General features: G+C 47.8%; 2 protein-coding genes across 9 annotated transcripts in view; one reads left to right on the forward strand and one right to left on the reverse strand.

Moving 5' to 3' along the window:
* The window catches only part of LOC122380162 (A disintegrin and metalloproteinase with thrombospondin motifs 20-like), a 99879-nt gene that overhangs the window by 35464 nt on the left and 47444 nt on the right, over window positions 1-16971 (reverse strand). For 4 of the 8 annotated variants that reach the window (XM_043363038.1, XM_043363041.1, XM_043363040.1 and 1 more), the window contains exons 3-6: window positions 8662-8779; window positions 5462-5601; window positions 2098-2243; window positions 1691-1771 (exon numbers count right to left, since the gene is read on the reverse strand). In XM_043363038.1, the coding sequence (XP_043218973.1) occupies window positions 1691-1771; window positions 2098-2243; window positions 5462-5601; window positions 8662-8779 (485 nt within the window). Of the gene's footprint in view, window positions 1-1690; window positions 1772-2097; window positions 2244-5461; window positions 5602-8661; window positions 8780-16971 lie in introns of those variants that run through there. The other 4 variants (XM_043363044.1, XM_043363045.1, XM_043363043.1 and 1 more) reach the window with 2 other exon arrangements.
* LOC122380164 (blastula protease 10-like) lies at window positions 14807-16439 on the forward strand. Its single transcript, XM_043363046.1, has one exon. It carries the CDS (start codon window positions 14872-14874, stop codon window positions 16348-16350), a length of 1479 nt encoding a protein of 492 aa, XP_043218981.1. The 5' UTR covers window positions 14807-14871; the 3' UTR covers window positions 16351-16439.

Here is a 16971-nt window from a genome sequence, read left to right on the forward strand (position 1 = left end):
CAGGTCAGATCACACCGTTGTATCTGTGGGCTGCAGTACCTAGACGTGATGGGGAGTAAACGTCAGGTCACGTCAGGTCAGGTCAGGTCAGGTCAAGTCACACCACTATAGATCATGCTACGACAGATATCCTGTGGGTCGTATATGTGCTAATGCCACCTCAGGTCGGTTCAGAAACATGACTGTGAGAAGATAATTTTCGTAACGTGTGGACAAGCGAACAACAACAGAAGCCTGAAGCAATTACCAAGTAAGACGAAATGAACAACAGTGATCCGGAATTGAAGCAAAATATCGCTCATACATAATAATAGTAATCCGGTTATCAATTCAAATCACAATTATTTCTTGTCAGTGATATTCAGTGGTCATGTTATTACCCGAAACAAGATTTATGTGCAATGTATAGTCTCGTCAAATCAAGCGTACTTTAATTAGACTTGACATTGCTGGTAAAACTGATATGTTGATGATACATTGGAACTGAAACGCACAGATCGTCCAAAGACAACAAGTCTCAGGGCATTTGTTCAGCCCGACAGCCTTTCTGGAATGCGCACGGTAACGTCCCTGAATGGCGCTGCAGGTTTGCGTAAGTTTCTGTCGCATTCAGTCAATATGCCAAGCACGCATACCAACAATGGGGAATTATGAGACTGGTGGAATGTCCACTATTTCAATATTGTCAGAATCTGCAGCAAAACAAGCTCTAAGATACCATATAAAATATCAACTCAGTCGGAACGGCACGCAATAACTCTGCATCATATGTCACATTATCCGGTGCAGTAAACGCTTCCTTGTTACCGCATCAAATATAAATCACTCTATCGATCGGGCCGTACTGCAATCTTGTAAGTACCTTTCTCAATCGGTGAAGTCAGTAGCCTATGTTAAAATCGCGGTCAATGTAATGGGCGCATCACCTTTGCGTCGTCTTCTCTCTTCTCAGAAGGTCCGACCTCGACATGGATAACCCGGCCTCCGCCGCTGCCACGTCACTCGATTCACCGTTCCCGTGGTGCACACGTGCCTCACATGCCCTGTTATGCACCGACTGCTGCAGATGCCGAGGGCCGGCCGTGTTTTCCGGCCCTTATGAGTCTATCTGTGGCCGCGGAGCGCGGACGGCCGGTGCCGGACGGGCTCCCCGGCGCCCCGGCACAGGACTCGCTCTGGTCATCAAAGACCCATCAGCGGGGCAACAGGACTCATCCCGAATGGACGACCACCAATGTGGGGTGTAAATGTGAGCCTCGAGCCAGCCTCGAGCCAGCCGCTGCCAGCACTGGATGAAAACAAAGCGTTTCTGGCGGGGTCAGGGGCTGGGCGAGAGTGACTGGGAATTCAGTGAAGCGGAATCCAAAACAACTGTTTGCATGAAATCCAAACATTGAGCAGCTTGCGATAGATACGGCTGAAAAGATACAACAGTCAGGACTCGTCTGTTGTCAGGTGAAAATTGCTGACCATGGAAACTTAGCCTAAATATAACTATAACTATATTACCGCGTATAACGTAACATTAATCATAACATTAGTCGTGTATAAACAAATAAATATGCAACGTCTAGCGACAAAAGGTAAAGGTCGGTATGTCGGACGTCTTTGCATGCATCGTCAAAACCAGGCAGGCATGTAGATACTTTTATAAGCAGTGACAGCTCATGCAGTTGACATGTGTCCCTACCTTGTTAGAAGGACCGCCGTGTCGAAATGAGCTTGACTGTTGACATCAGGGTCATTCAAGGTCTGCTGCCACTTACAGAACCTGTAACGAAATGAAGCATTTTTACTATAACAAATACGAAATACTTCTTGCATCGAACAGCTGAATACGTAACACTTGATAAGCTCAACACAACTCAACATTCTGTGCAAATTAAATTCGTTATCACAGCATAAACCGTGCATGGGCACGAATGCGTGTACACGCCCTGCACCTGTAATCCCGACCTAAGTAGTAAGAGCCTACTAGTTTGCTGTTTGTCTCTTGTTTAGCCAGCATGTGGGTGGCAAGAATAGGAGGCTTACTGAGTACCGTTCGGCCGCGATGAGATCACTACCATTCAGACCGACGGACGCATGTACACTGACCTGTGCAAAACTGCTGACGCCGACTTGCCGTTCTTCCATGAGGCCTGCTTGTTGGCGTCTAGCACGTCTTCGTCGATGAGAACAATGCGAACCACGGATATTGTTATAGAGTTGCCAATGCTTGGATCCTTGTATATACGAGATACCTGAAAAACATCAGTCGATCGGTCAGTCATTACCTATGCACATGCTGATTGCTGAACCATCTTTGATAACACTATGCAACAGTCATTTTGTTCCTGAGTAACGACCGATTTTTTTGGACTCATTGGATCTCATTATAACCGAAATGGGCATTTGTTTTGATCTGAAAATGCTTTTCCGGTTTTCAGAGACGATTTTCGATTTTTGGCCCCGAAATTCGGTTTTTGGCCCACCGTGTCCGGTGTAATTGAATAATCGACTCGCGGTAACTTTCACCGCCTTTCCTATGCCACAAGCTTTCGAATGATATCCGCTTTTGCATATTTGCTTGTAAAAATAACGTCATAAATATATGCTAAAGTAAGAAAATGTTGAAATTTTGTAAAAAAATTTGACATTTTTTTCGATTTCATTTCAAAATAGAGAAAAAACTAAAGGCTCTATCAAAATTCTGAGCCCAGTTCCTTGAAGAGCATTCAATTTCCGTTCGGAAGGTATTATTTTAGAGCATTTTATCGGTTTACTGTGGCGTCCAGATTGAGTCACTTGAAAAACGGGCCCCCAGCCATTTCCATGACAATATGTGTTCAGTGCATGAAGAATCATTCTAACAAATGGAGGTACAGATCAAGATTCTGAGCGACAGAACTGCTCAAAAGTAAGTTCATGTGTGTGACCCGAGGTCACAAGGGGTCAACAACATGACCTCAGTTGACCCCTCGTTGACCCTATGGCGTTAACATACGTTATCAGGTTAAAGGGACCCTCCCACCTTAACATTAGATTTGAGTTGAGATAGCCAAAATGGGGTCCCTGGCTCACAATTACCGGTTTCGGCACTCACAACATCGAGAAATGCCTTAAATCGGAAATATTGAATTTCAAAATTACAGCATTTTGATTCAGAGGGGCTAATGCATAGGAATACCCCTCTGAATGTGTGACGTCAGCGCAGATATCTAACGATTTTTAAATGTTTGAATAAAACGTTTTGTAGCACGCGGTGGTATATGCTGCTTTGCGCGCAACAAATGCCGCACTTTCAAATAAAATCGCTAGGAACAGCGGAGATTCCAAAAAGTAAACAAAAGTAAAAGTCTAATATCTTGAAAACCGGTGAATACTTTTTGATGAAATTTGGTAGCTATTCGTTTTTGCTCTTTCTGAACCGAGCGACATCACTTTCATGTCAATTCATTAACTTTTTTGAAGGTGGGAGGGTCCCTTTAATGCTATATGATATGACCTAGGATATGTGTTTAGGTTAACTCAATCTGGACGGCACAGTAAACCGATAAAATGCACTAAAATAGTACCTTCCGAACGGAAATTGAATGCTCTTCAAGGAACTGGGCTCAGAATTTTGATAGGGCCTTTAGTTTTTTCTCTATTTTGAAATGAAATCGAAAAAAATGTCAAATTTTTACAAAATCTCAACATTTTCTTACTTTAGCATAGATTTATGACGTTATTTTTACACGCAAATATGCAAAAACGGATATCATTCGAAAGCGTGTGGCATAGGAAAGGCGGTGAAAGTTACCGCGAGTCGATTATTCAATTACACCGGACACGGTGGGCCAAAAACCGAATTTCGGGGCCAAAAATCGAAAATCGTCTCTGAAAACCGGAAAAGCATTTTCAGATCAAAACAAATGCCCATTTCGGTTATGATAGGACCCAATGAATAGGAAAAATTTGGTCGCTTTCCAGGAACAGAAAATCTTTCATTTTTTGTTGCATAGTGTAATATAAGATAAACGAATAATAATGTTCTCCCACTTATATCGACAAGGATATGTTTGTTTAATTTGAACGCCTTGTTTACGAATAAATATTTGTTTATTGACCAGCAGCACTCGTCACCATGCTGCTGTTTTATCAGTCATTAAAAGCTGTGATCCCGCCGACAAGTCATAACACCTGCTGCACGTTTATCCTTTCTCTCACCTTCCCGGTACAGAATTTCCACGAGTTTGCCTCTGAAGTCCATTTCTCGGAACACACCCTCCTAGATGTTTTCTTCTGACCTCTGAGCCATCGCTACCGTTTTGATAAGCACCATTACCTACCGGGACGAAGCGGGGGATCCGCCGCCGTATTTACGATAGAGGCCTGCTTCCGTGTCCGATCAGCACGACTAGCCGCCACACCTCAGGGGAAGGGGAGGGGGGTCTCACAGTGCACGGAGTGCTAACACACCGAGCGAGACGTCTCGACAATTGACGTCATCCCCCCCCCCTTGCGGACGCTGACGGGATCATCACACCTGATGACACCCACCGCTCAGCATCAGCTCAGTTCGCTGTAGGGGAGAGGTCGCGCGCGTCGTCTGTTGCGTCAGGGACGTATCCCGGAGATCGCCTACCCGGTAGGTCATCGCGGGAAAGATGACGATAAATAAGCATGCAGTCGGCTTTTCCAGACTGAATGTCTGCCCTGTCGTGGATCTCGAGCTTGCTGCAGACTGCATGGAAGTACACGACAAGTTATGGCAAATAGATGGCAAGGCTTTATAGAATGGATGTGCTCTCGTGACGAGTTATGACTTATGAGAATCCATTATGTCAACTACGCTCAAGAGGAAATCCTGCATCATCGGCTAGATAGGTTAGGACGGTTAACAGCGCGCAACTGGAAGGTTATAAACCCATGAGACTGGCCGATGCTGCAGCTCGCTGGTATCGCGGTATTGATAAAGGTACCATCTTTGTCCTTGTCCAGAAGATATCGGCGCCTCGGCGAGAGAAATGACGATGTCAGCGCACAGCCTCATGCGCCACATCATGGACGTCTCCTTATGCACGCGGACGTGCCGCGAGAATGCCGTGAGAGCCAACTCCGTGTGCTAATACATCCCGTCCCTCTGCAGGGGACAGCTAAGTGGCCGGGAGGGAGAATCAATCACGAGCCGCGTACCTAGTGACCTCTGCTCACGACGGGAAATGCTCACAGAGACCAGCGGAGCTGTGTGTTTTGTTTGAAGTTGGCTGGTCATTTCATGACATCATAAAAACGTAGGTATACGTGATTTATCGTAGGCATAAGAAAACTTATTTTGATAGCACCGCGAAATTAACTCTCATTCTACAGCATACCAGACTGGATTTTTAAATTCATTATACCTAAATGTCAGAAGTCGGATCTAATCATCGAAAAACATAAAAAAACATACATTAGGTAATTGATAAGACAGAGTCAGTTTTTAGTTTCTACTTACTGTGGACATGAGCGCCAGGATGTATTGTTTCAGCTGAGTGCCGTGGTATTTGGCCATCTTGGAGTCGGCCGCCACCATCACCTCAACGTAATAGGGCTCGCTGGTGGAGCGGCGACTGCGCCTGAAGTCGTCATCCTGGGCTGCCGGCAGGGCAGGTCAGAGGTCAACAGCCAGGGGTCACCGAGGCTTACCGGCAGGGCAGGTCAGAGGTCAACAGCCGGGGGTCACCGAGGATTACCGGCACGGCAGGTCAGAGGTCAACACTCAACAGCCAGGGGTAACAGAGGTTCACTGGAAGGTCAGGTCAGAGATCACCAGTCATGGGTCATCCAGGGTCATTCTCAGGTCAGGTCAGAGGTCAACAGTCACTGCCAGGTAAGGTCAGAGGTCACCATCCATGGGTCACCGGCCATGGTTCACCCAGGATCAATGTCTGGTCAGGTCGGATATTAATAGTCAGCACTAGGTCAGGTCAGAGGTCAACAGTCAATGGGTCACCGAAGGTTTTTGGTCTGGTCGGAGGTCAACAGTCGATGCCGGGTCAGGTCGGAGGTCAACAACCATTTGTCGCCACCTGCGAGGGTTATGGCCAATGACCATGGGAGGTCGGAGGCGCATGCAGACTGCAGGGCTGTTGCCAGGTCAGACCAAAGGTCAGTGACGATAGGTCACGCACGATGGGCAAACTGAGATAAAGAATAAGGAGTCAATATCTTCGGTGGATATATTGTGAGCCGTCGTAACGAAACAAAAATAGGTACATGGTTGCTTCATCAATAATACCTATATGGTTTTTAGGAAAAGGTAAAATGAATATTGCAAGACTTAAATCGATATTATATAGCCTCTTTATTAGTACTTTATGCGACCTTCACCTCGTTTAAATGTATTTTATGTCTCGCTCGACTTGTTTAAGCACGAGTTTATAAATGAACGAGTGAAACGAGTTCATTTATAAACGAGTGCTTAAACAAGTCGAGCGTGACATAACATACATTTCAACGAGGAAAGGTCGCATAAAAGATATTTAAATGATTTTTCCCGCCGATACGTCAATAAAGTCTTACTATCTTTGAAAAATAGTTGTGCAGGTGCAGCGGATCGGTACAAAAGGAAGAATAACATTGTTAGTAAATGAAAAAACAAAGAACTTATAATGTAAGACGAAAACCATACAATTTTCCATCCTCTTCCTTCCCCTCACACTTGGGGAAAATGTGGGAAACCGGGGTTATGGGTGGGGGGACATTTATACACATGTGCTGAATAGGAGCCGCAATTCCATCAGCATATAACCATCCATTTCTGTGTGCTCCTTGTGTCAAGTACGAATACAAACACGGTCAAATACTTGACTTATCACAGAGGACTCGGATAGGACTCGGATATGGTGATAATTTAATAGTCAATGATTATATTCGTGTCACCCGACTGTTGTAGGACACTGTCCAGTGTCCATTGTTCCTTGGTCGGCATTTTGCTCTAAACGAAGCAGCTGTCCTTAATTTATTTGAGAAGATATATGGCTTGCGGATGCATTTGTCACCCACTTCCTCATAACAGGGAGCATAAGGCACGGTACAAAATATTATCAGAGTTTTGGAGCGTGCCTGCTAAAATACGCAATTGGTAGGGCTGTTTAAATGCCATCACCGGCAGAACTGGTCGATTCGTCAATATGTTTAAAAAAAAAAAAACTTTCTATTGATCGATGTGCACGAATTTTCTTGTGATACCTATCAGTAAAGACATCCAATATCCATTTAAGTCAGTGGTCTATAAAGGTGATATAAAACAATATCATTACCTATACAATATACAGCTATGATAAGGCCATATCTGAATCTATACCAGGGGTCAACAAACCCAAAATCGTTTAAATAATATTTATGCACTATACTCTGTTCCGTTTCAAGTTTGCAGCCGAAGTGCCCTGCTGAAAGCAGTGCGTGATTTCTGTATATACAGCTCTTACATGTTAAGACGCAAATTCTTGAGCGGAGGAGCGATCTGCCGAAGAAACTCCAACTGCAAGCTTGATATGGAACAGACTATAGTGCATAAATATTCAACATTGCTTCAGCATTGCATGACCTTATTTATCATCTGGCGCCTCCGATTTCAAAGGATTTTCTTCAACATTGTCGAGGCGGGAAAAGTCATTTAAATATCAAATTAAGAGACGTGCAGTCCCATCAATACAAGTATGCATAGCATCTGACTAATTAATTTAAGAACTGCAATCATGCTGCAATGTCATGCTATAAACCACCGCTTTTAATGCATCCAGTTACTTTTACATGAGCCCGTTTACCACGATTCTCGATGCCTGGCACTTTGGGATGTTCAGTCCGCTTATCTGATAAAGTTTAATCTTAGCTACATTAAATTCAAAAATGTGGTTGTTGACAGCCCACGATCCGCTTATAGCACTGCAGCATCAGCAAAAGTCTTATTTACGGACCGGGGAGCGAGACTGTGAATCGATGCCTGAACAACTGACGATAAACCGATTGACTGGCTGGGTAACATTTCTCGAACCGCTCCAAATCCTCCACTGGGTAACAGCAAATGTCACATCTCATGGCTGTTTGCCAAAATTTATGCTGAGGAACGACATCCGTAAACCTATTTGGTGGGACCATACACACAGGTACGGTCCGTACTTGAATGATTTTTTTTTTAATCTGACGATACCCACACAAATAGCCTGATAGGTGTAAAAACGTTTTTTTTTTCGTTATATGGGTGCAAGTATGGGGTAGTGTGAATGGTAGTGTTTATTATTTCATTCATTATTAAGAAGATAGAAGAAAACCACCTTTCCAGTCCCCGCATCTTTATAGACGGGCGTGAGTGGTTAGTGGCCGCCGTGACTTCTGCCTCGATGTTCCGACCTCTCTTCCAGCCTGAAAGCGGACTTCGGAACCCCAGCCTCAGACCTTTACAACCATGCTCTGCACTCTGCAGTTTTGGCACTTGGTGCTGGTTGCGACATCGTTCTCATCGATTAAAGTTAGGCATAATTTTCCGCACTAACAATGAAACACAGGAACGGTGGATTCGGTCAGTAGTGGGAAGAGGCCGAAGAGCATGCAGCTTCGACCCCACCCCAGCAGAGTTCCGACCCGCTGCCCCGTCCCGGACCGGACCGGCGCGGCCGTCGCGACGCGTCGGCGCCGTCGTGTCCCGCGGCTGACCTGAGCCCAGCGGCGCCGTCGGGTACCGCTGCAGGTGGTGGGCGCCGGTAGTGCTCTGAGGTGCTTCCTCCGACGGCCAGATCAGGTAGCTGCCTTCAGAGGTCCGGATATGACCCGTCTGAAACACGAGAGAACGATACACGGTCAGGGTGACACGAGAGAACGGTGATGAGTGAGCATGAGCTGCTGTGTTTAGTCATAAAAGATTTATGGCTTCCTGGTCGCTTTATAGTGGGAAAGTTGTACTTTTTTAGGCACGCAAATTGATTTGGTCGCTGTGGTCACCTCATTGGTTCGGTCACACACTGCCAAATAAGGGGTCACGATGGTCACATGTGATGAAGAGCATATATAGAGCACATCAAGAGCAGATCTGAGACGCGCTGAGTAATGACCGACGTCGAGACCACACGCTCTCAGCACAAAGGCTGCGCCCTATCAAGCCCAGTCTCCAAACAGAGCCACAAGTGACGCTGGCGACAGCCGGTGGAACGGGACCGTTCCTCCGTGCCGAGTGAGGCTGTCAGTACAGTCGTCACCGCTGCAGACGGCGGCGACGGCGGCGACGACGCGCCCGCCTCCACTCCTGTAGGGCCGTGGCGGTCACCGAGCTCCCGCTTTGATGGACCGGCGACGTGTTGGTAAACTACATCAGATCTTCACAGGGTGAACCATGTGACTGAATGACTCATCAATAGTCGATAGTCGCTTAATATAGTCAATAGGGAGAGTCAATAGTGCTCAGTAGGCCATCGGCACGCGACGAAGCCACCAGTAGTTTGTGTAAAATACCCAGTCTTTTACAGGAGTTCAGCACTTATGTCTGCTGCATTCATGAGAAGACGTTTTTGGCTGTTGTATCGCGTAATGTCGCCGCCCGCCCCTCGGCTGACGCGACACCGTGATAGGATCGTTGTGAAAATGGGCGCGGACCGAACTCAAAACACAGCTATCGACACCCGTTGGCTTTTACCGCGCAAGTACGGAGGGAGGTTTTCGTGTAGAACACAGCGGCGAGAGGACGAGTGTGCCCGTGGACGATGGTGATGGGACTGATGTAATAGTTAGTACGTCAGCTTTGTGGCCTCAATGTGTTTTGTGCATAATGCTTGGGCAGAGTCCGTATGGAAATTTACCAACTCGTACTCGTATGCATGCGTACATATACGGCACGGACAAGCAAATCCCGTTTTTGCCAGCAGGGAAAGGCACAATACTGGTTGGGCTGACCTTTCTAGGCTGAGCTCGTGTTGACGAAATGGCAATTTACGCACTACCCGTGTGAATTTCTGCAAGTCAGTCCCGAACTGATGCCTTGCTGAAACGATATTCCTCAAATCGCCGGCGTAAATAAAAGCACTAGGTATCTGTTTAGTTCAGTTTATGTATTACAACCGTAACTTCAGTTTCCAGATACGAGAGCCGAAAGATAAAAGGAGCTGAAACAGCTGGTAAAGACAGAAACTGCAGCCTCCATATTATTCATATATGTATTTTATCCATTGCTTTATTTATTTGATAGCAGCCATCTTACACCACCGGCGCGTTCGAGTCAGTTCAGCAGGTCACACGAATCGTACGCTTATGCGACGGCCTCGACCTCGCAGTAGAAGCCGGGTCCCGTGATTGACTCATCCGAGCGGAAGACCACCTCGAGGGGCCCGGACACTGTCTGTACCGGCGGGCCCTGCTGGCCACAGTATTTCCTGCCCAGTACCTGCAGCCAGTCGTACCCGCAGCTGCTGTTCGCCTCCACGTCAAACTCGCAGCAGGCGAACGTCATGCTGCTGACGCCGATGCCGGGGCTGAGGGTGTAGCTGCAGTTGTCGTAGTTGCCGTAGTTGTTCGGGTAGTTGGGCGACTGGACGGTGTATACTCCCGGGGACAGGGTGTGCGTGCCGCACGAGAGCACGGTGCTCGTTCCGCGCGCCAAAATGGTGGGGTCGTCGATCTCAGAGGACGGCTTGGCCAGCGCCAGTGCCGCCACGGAGCAGAGAAGCAGCAGGGTCTTCATGTCAGCTGCCTGGGCGGGTGCAGCGGAGCAGAGAAGTCCTCCACTTGTGACAGAGGATGGAGTCGTGAGACGTGGCTGATGGCGGCGAGGACTGCACTTATATGGCGCCCGGTAAGGTGCACTGTCACGGTACAAGTGTGAACAGTCGTCTATGCGCTATGACAAGCAATTTCTTTGAAAAGCTGGCAAAGTGTGTGAAAATTGCTTAGGTGACCGAGCAGACGCCTCTGCACTCCACTTGTGCTCTGGCTCATGTCACGACTGATTGACAGGTAATAAGACGTACGATTTATTAGACGGAAATGACGAATCAAAACTGAAATATCATCACTTTTTAGAATCGTAGGTACAACCTAAAGCTATATCATGTGAATCTTTGAACATCAAAGCGGCGATACGGGATGAACGAACTACGAAAGTGAACCAACAGATGCTTCACTTCATTGAACAGGGGAGCGTCGTAAATCAGGCTTAAAATTGTATGGTTAGGCATAAAATATGAACCTTATGTCTATACCCCAGAGGCAGACGCAATAAGTTAACCCTCGCCGGACCTATTGGTTTTCTACATACGCGCCGGCCGAGGGGGGGGGGGGCGGGTACGACCCCCCCCCCCCTCGCCGTTTCGCCCCTGGTGGAGCTAGCGCGTCGCGAAAAAAACGAGCGTGTGCGCCGTTACAAGACGCAGAGATTGGCACCCAATTTTAAGGTCCTAGGTCAACCGGTGACCTCTGAGGTCAGGTCAAGTGCCCCAAGGTACGGTTCAGTTTTTGGTGAATAACTTCGCAAAAAACGGCCGCAGAGCCGCGATTTTGGCAGTATCGTGTTCGCCTCGCTCAGGCGCGTCGAATGATGTACTTTTTGTTTAGGTCAGGTCAACTAAGGGTGTTGACCTCAGGTCACGGTCAGGTCAGCACCCCCAGGTCACGAAGTTGGTCGAAAGAGGTCATGTCGCAAATCATTCGATTCGGCAGGTCTTTCTGAGTCCATTGGTGGCTTTCCCCACTCGCTAGCTTAATTTGATCGGGAGTTATTGACGAAAAACTAATATGACCTTGATGCCTGATGGCGTCATAAATGACGTCACGCAAGGTCAACATTGCAAAAGTGACGCATCTAACCTTGCAAGGAGTGCATCAAATCACGATTCTGTGTGCTCGAGATAGTTGGAGATCGTTCCCGGGGCGCCAGAATAGCAGTTTTTATTTTTTCCCCATTGCATTGACTTATAATGGTGAGGTCACGAAAATGACCTGACCTCACACGACCTTTAGGAAAAATCCGAGATAAACAAGTTGTGAGACTCGCAATGGATACTAGATCCTGCAAGTTTCATTTCCCTGTGAAAGCTGCTCTGTCAGTGAGGGCGTTGCGAAGTTGCGACATCTGAAGACCGTGCAGAGGCTGAGGTTCACTTATGACGTCATAGGTCAGTGACCTGACATGACCTGAAAATGCGATTGGTGTCAAAAGATCCGGCTTGAATCAAAGGTCAGATATGCCAAGTTTCAGCTTTTTATCCCAGCGTGTTCGGAGTTATTGCGAAAAAACCCTATGGGAGGAGGCACCCCCCCCCCTCCCCCTCGGCCGGCGAGGGTTAATACACATATAAATGGAGCGAGAATGTACCTATAGCAATTTTAGCACGCATTTTTTTATGGTCGACTAAATGAGTGCACGTTTATTTGTAAGGCTGCGGCCATTCAAACCTCAACCAAGAAAGTGAAACTGCGACTGCATGTTCAATCAAATAAGCTCATACAGGGTGGAAAGTAATTACGCGAACATGTATTTTCTTACAATTTTGACCGTCAGTGGAGCATTATTATGAGTACGGGCTGTCATGGAACATAATTGGTCGTGTTTGTTGTCGCCTCATCTACCAAAAGTGACCCAACTTTGAACAATGACCTGGAAGGTCTTAAACACCTCTCGACTTAAAATGGTGCAGACACCATACGCTGCACAAGACCGAAATGGGCAAAGAGCTCAATTTGGAGCTGCCAGGGAAAGCGTTTATGATTATTTTCGCTGGATTGGCGGAGAAGGGATTCGTAGTGGTCTCAGCACCAGCATTGCACAATTATACGTTTTTTTTTAACATAATAACACTTGAGAGGACTTAAAAAGCAAAGCCGTCCGCGGCAGCAACCCCTCGGCGAATTCTGCCGCCGGGCGGGTGGTCACCATGTCGGCGACAAAACGACGCCAGTCGACCCGAAAACTGGCAAAATAGCTTACTCTGGCCGGGTACCCGATCTAAGATATCACGATTCGCACATTAATACGCAAAAATTCGAAAATTAAGTCGTACAAACCCTCGGGATGACCAAAATTCACGAATTAACAGCAGAATTGTTAATTGAAGCTTTTCAAAGACAATCAAAGATGGACAGAGGAGGACAGGCAGCTGGATTTGTGGTTGGGTGAGACATCTGTGAAACTGTTTCATCCGTCAAACCTGCAGAACAACTGCTCTGAGGGCTGCTGTTGCGTCCTATGTCCCGTCCGTCCCAACCTTCAAACATCCGGCAAAGGAACACATCAGTGGGTCACGAGCCCCCGGGTGGTGTCAGAATTGCGTGTAGCGCTAAAAAAGGTCACTAAAAATAAAGTATACAACCGGTGGAACATCCTCCAAGACGAGTGTCTCTGTCTAATCCACCGTGCAACGAAAGGGGCAAAATGACTGAGCGCACTTTTGTGCCTGACGCAAAGAAACTGCTCTTCGTGATTGGTGAAATCCTTACTTTCACGGCCAACAAAACGCAATACTGGTGCTGTGAGAACCTGTTTTTCTTCAGGACATACAAAAGCTGATCTGGGAAACGCCTGGGCCTCAATTCGATTAAAAATCTCCAGATGACTCCTCAGGAGACCGTCTAAAAGCTGCAAGGAGCCACCAACACCGATTACCTCACTGGACAGCTCCATAAGGTGTGGGCTGAGCTTTGGCCAACAGATCTTCACATGCTGATGTAAATCATGCCGGAACGCCTATGTCAATGCATCGCAACTAGATAAGGATAAAGTAAAACATATATTGTTTATGTCACCGCCGTTTTTTTCATTACTAGAAGACGAAAAAGTATGTTCGCGTAATTACTTTCCACCCTGTATGACCAAGAAAAAGTGAAAACGCGATTTGTTCGAAACTTGGTCATCGCCATCTCCGTTTCTACAATGCTATTCAAAAGAAGTATAGGTCAACGCAATATCAATGTAATCACGACACTTGACGCATCCAGCTAGAAAGCTATGCAGAAATAGCCTGATTTGTGTCTTGTTAAAGGGAATAGTTCACATTCCTAAAATTAGTTTTTTTTTGCAATGGATTTATGATTTTTTATGCTCGAAAGGATCTGAGAATAAAATAAAATATTTTTATTAAAAGGATTATTTTCTTTATTTTAATATAGGAAGAACTATATTTTGCATAAAACCATGTTTGACGTGGAAGCTTATTGAGCGTTGGCCAATCATATTGCGTAGTTCAAACCTATACGCAAGCTGCATTGGCTATAAGCAGCATGATTGGCTGACGATGACGTAGCTGCTTTCCTCAGCAAGGCACGCATTCCTCTGCAAGGCACTCATGAACGAGAGCTGGAATATATTTGTCTAGGGTGATCGTTGGACAGTAAAAGCTCCTGATTGGTGCTATACCTAAGCATCAGCTCAAGCTACGAAACTGCTATTCCAGTTCAAAACCCCATGTGAAAAAATGAACTTTTCCCTTTATCGAATTAGGATTCCAACTTCCAAGACTTTCTTAAAAATTATCTATTGCTTTTTCTTACAATCATTGTAAAACCTTATCAGCATTTACAAATTACACATGCGTCATAGGTAGGTACCTACTCCCGAAAAAGAAATATTTGAGACGCTCCTCATTGCCGTGTCTGAGGTAAGGACTGAGCGAAAATGGTAACGTCAATCAGTACCGTCAGGTGACGTCTTCCGAGGCACCTGTGTACCAATTGGAGGGCGGAACAATAAAGGTGTTACACCTGCGCACATGTGAAAAAAAATGATCGTCTAAGACAGTCATTTAGAGTATGATGACGAATGACGATGCACTTCAGGTTACCAGATAAAAGCGGGTGTCTGTCAAGGTCTAAGCATTCGAGCCTCGCCGTCTTCGAGACTTGGACATTCGAGATTCCTCCTCTCCACCGATTACCGCTGACGACACCATGAGAATCCTGCTGGTGAGCATTCTTCTGGCGGTGACGGCCGCCAAGCCGCGGCAGGTGTCTCCTCTGGACCAGTGGGTCACTGAGGCCCCTGGCGGTAAGCCCGAGGGACAGTGGATCACTGGCGCTCCCGCTCCGGGACGTAAGCCTGGGTTACAATGGGCCTCTGATGAGCTTGCCTCCGACAGTCGCAAACCAGAGATCCCTGTTGACGACAACTTCGAGTACCGCAACCCGTCAATCACCGACGACGGCCGTGAGCTGTTCGAATCGGACATGGTGCTGACGGCCGAGCAGCGCGACGGCCGTCAGGCGGCCACCAACCTCTGGACCAGCCCGGTCAGCTTCGCCATCAGCTCCAGTTCGTCCGCCGACCGGACCGCCATCCTGGCCGGAATCCAGCACTGGCGGGACCACACCTGCATCGAGTTCAACGAGGTGGCCGAGGGCTCCAGCGTGCCGCACATCAACGTCATCAAGTCGACCGGCTGCTGGTCCCACGTCGGTCAGATCACCTATTCCGGAAGTCAGGACCTCAGCATCGGCTCCGGCTGCACCTCTCTGGGCACGGTGGTGCACGAGTTCGGCCACGCCATGGGCCTGTCGCACCAGCAGTCGCGCAACGACCGCGACAACTACGTCACAATCCTCTTCGAGAATATCCAGGACGGGAAGGCGTACAACTTCAACAAGAAGTCCACGCCCAACAACTACTCGGTGCCGTACGACCTGTCCTCGGTGATGCACTACGGTAGCACTTACTTCACCAAGAACGGCCAGGACACTATCCGTGTCAACAACTTCCTGCAGGGAGGTCTGATCGGCCGCCGTGGGGGACTGTCGCACCGTGACAAGCAGATCGCCAACGCCATGTACAACTGCGCCGGTAGCTGCTCCAGTCCGCCCACCTGCCAGAACGGCGGCTTCGTCGGCAAGACCTGCACGTGCGTCTGTCCGCCCAACACCTCCGGCGCCAACTGCGAGACGCTCAACGGCAGCTACTACCCGGGGGTCGACTGCGGGAACATCGACATGACACAACCGGGCACCATCACCACACCCAATTACCCCAACAACTTCCCCAAGAACGTCGTCTGCTGGTGGGTCATCAACGCACCGGCCGGCCAGCAGGTCAAGGTCACCGTCACCGACATGAAGATGTTGTACCGCTCCAACGGTAACTGCTACTGGGACTTCCTCGCTATGCGCTACTCGGGCAACGACTTCGTCAACGACCAGAAGGCGTGCAACGAAGAGCTGAAGGGTCAGAGTTTCACCTCCACCGGTAACCGCTTCATCATCCAGTTCCATTCGGGTAACTACGGCTGGTACCGCGGCTTCTCAGCCAACGTCGAGTTCCTCGGCACTCCGGCCACCACGGCCGCCACCACGACCGCCACGACCCCCACGACCAGCGGCCCGACCGTGCCGGCCCGCAACTGCGCCGGCACGCGCCGGGCGCCACTGCAGCGCGTGTAAAACACATGATCGGCACCTGTAGCCAGAATACGTGTAATCCACACGTGTTTGGAGCCCACACGTACCGAAAATACATTGTCTAATGCAAATCGATCGTCTTTGATATGTTCAAATGAGGTTGCCGGCTCGGCAGATCAGTGCCTTCCAAGCAATCTACTTTTTAAAATATTTAACGGAAATGGGAATAGAGGCATCGGGTAACTTCGCAAACTGGATGAACGAGAGCGACAAATAAAACAAGCAGTACTAAAACAACCGGCTTATGTATGATCCTAATCGGGCAAAGTTCAACAGAACAATGGAGACTTGCTGACCGATATCATGCATGGATATTACAAGAAGAGACAAACATCAACAAAGTAATAAAAGCGCATGGGTACTTGTGTTCCACAGCGTGCACTTTTCCGCGCTCTCGGAGGAGAATCAAAGTTTGCATAGTATCCAATGCAAGGAAAGGTTGCATATGCATAATTGCGGTGCCACGGTTACTATGTTGAGCTTAGACGGCTGCTATGAAAGCAAACAGGGCTGGTGTTTTGGATAAGTTTATCGCATCGGCGGCACCCCAAACAGTCGGCGGTCGGGTGGTTCCGAGAGTTTCCAGAAACGGCACCCAATTCC

This window comes from Amphibalanus amphitrite, unplaced genomic scaffold (genome assembly GCF_019059575.1).
Source record: "Amphibalanus amphitrite isolate SeventyFive unplaced genomic scaffold, NRLGWU_Aamphi_draft 000092F_arrow, whole genome shotgun sequence".
Lineage (NCBI taxonomy): Eukaryota > Metazoa > Arthropoda > Thecostraca > Balanomorpha > Balanidae > Amphibalanus > Amphibalanus amphitrite.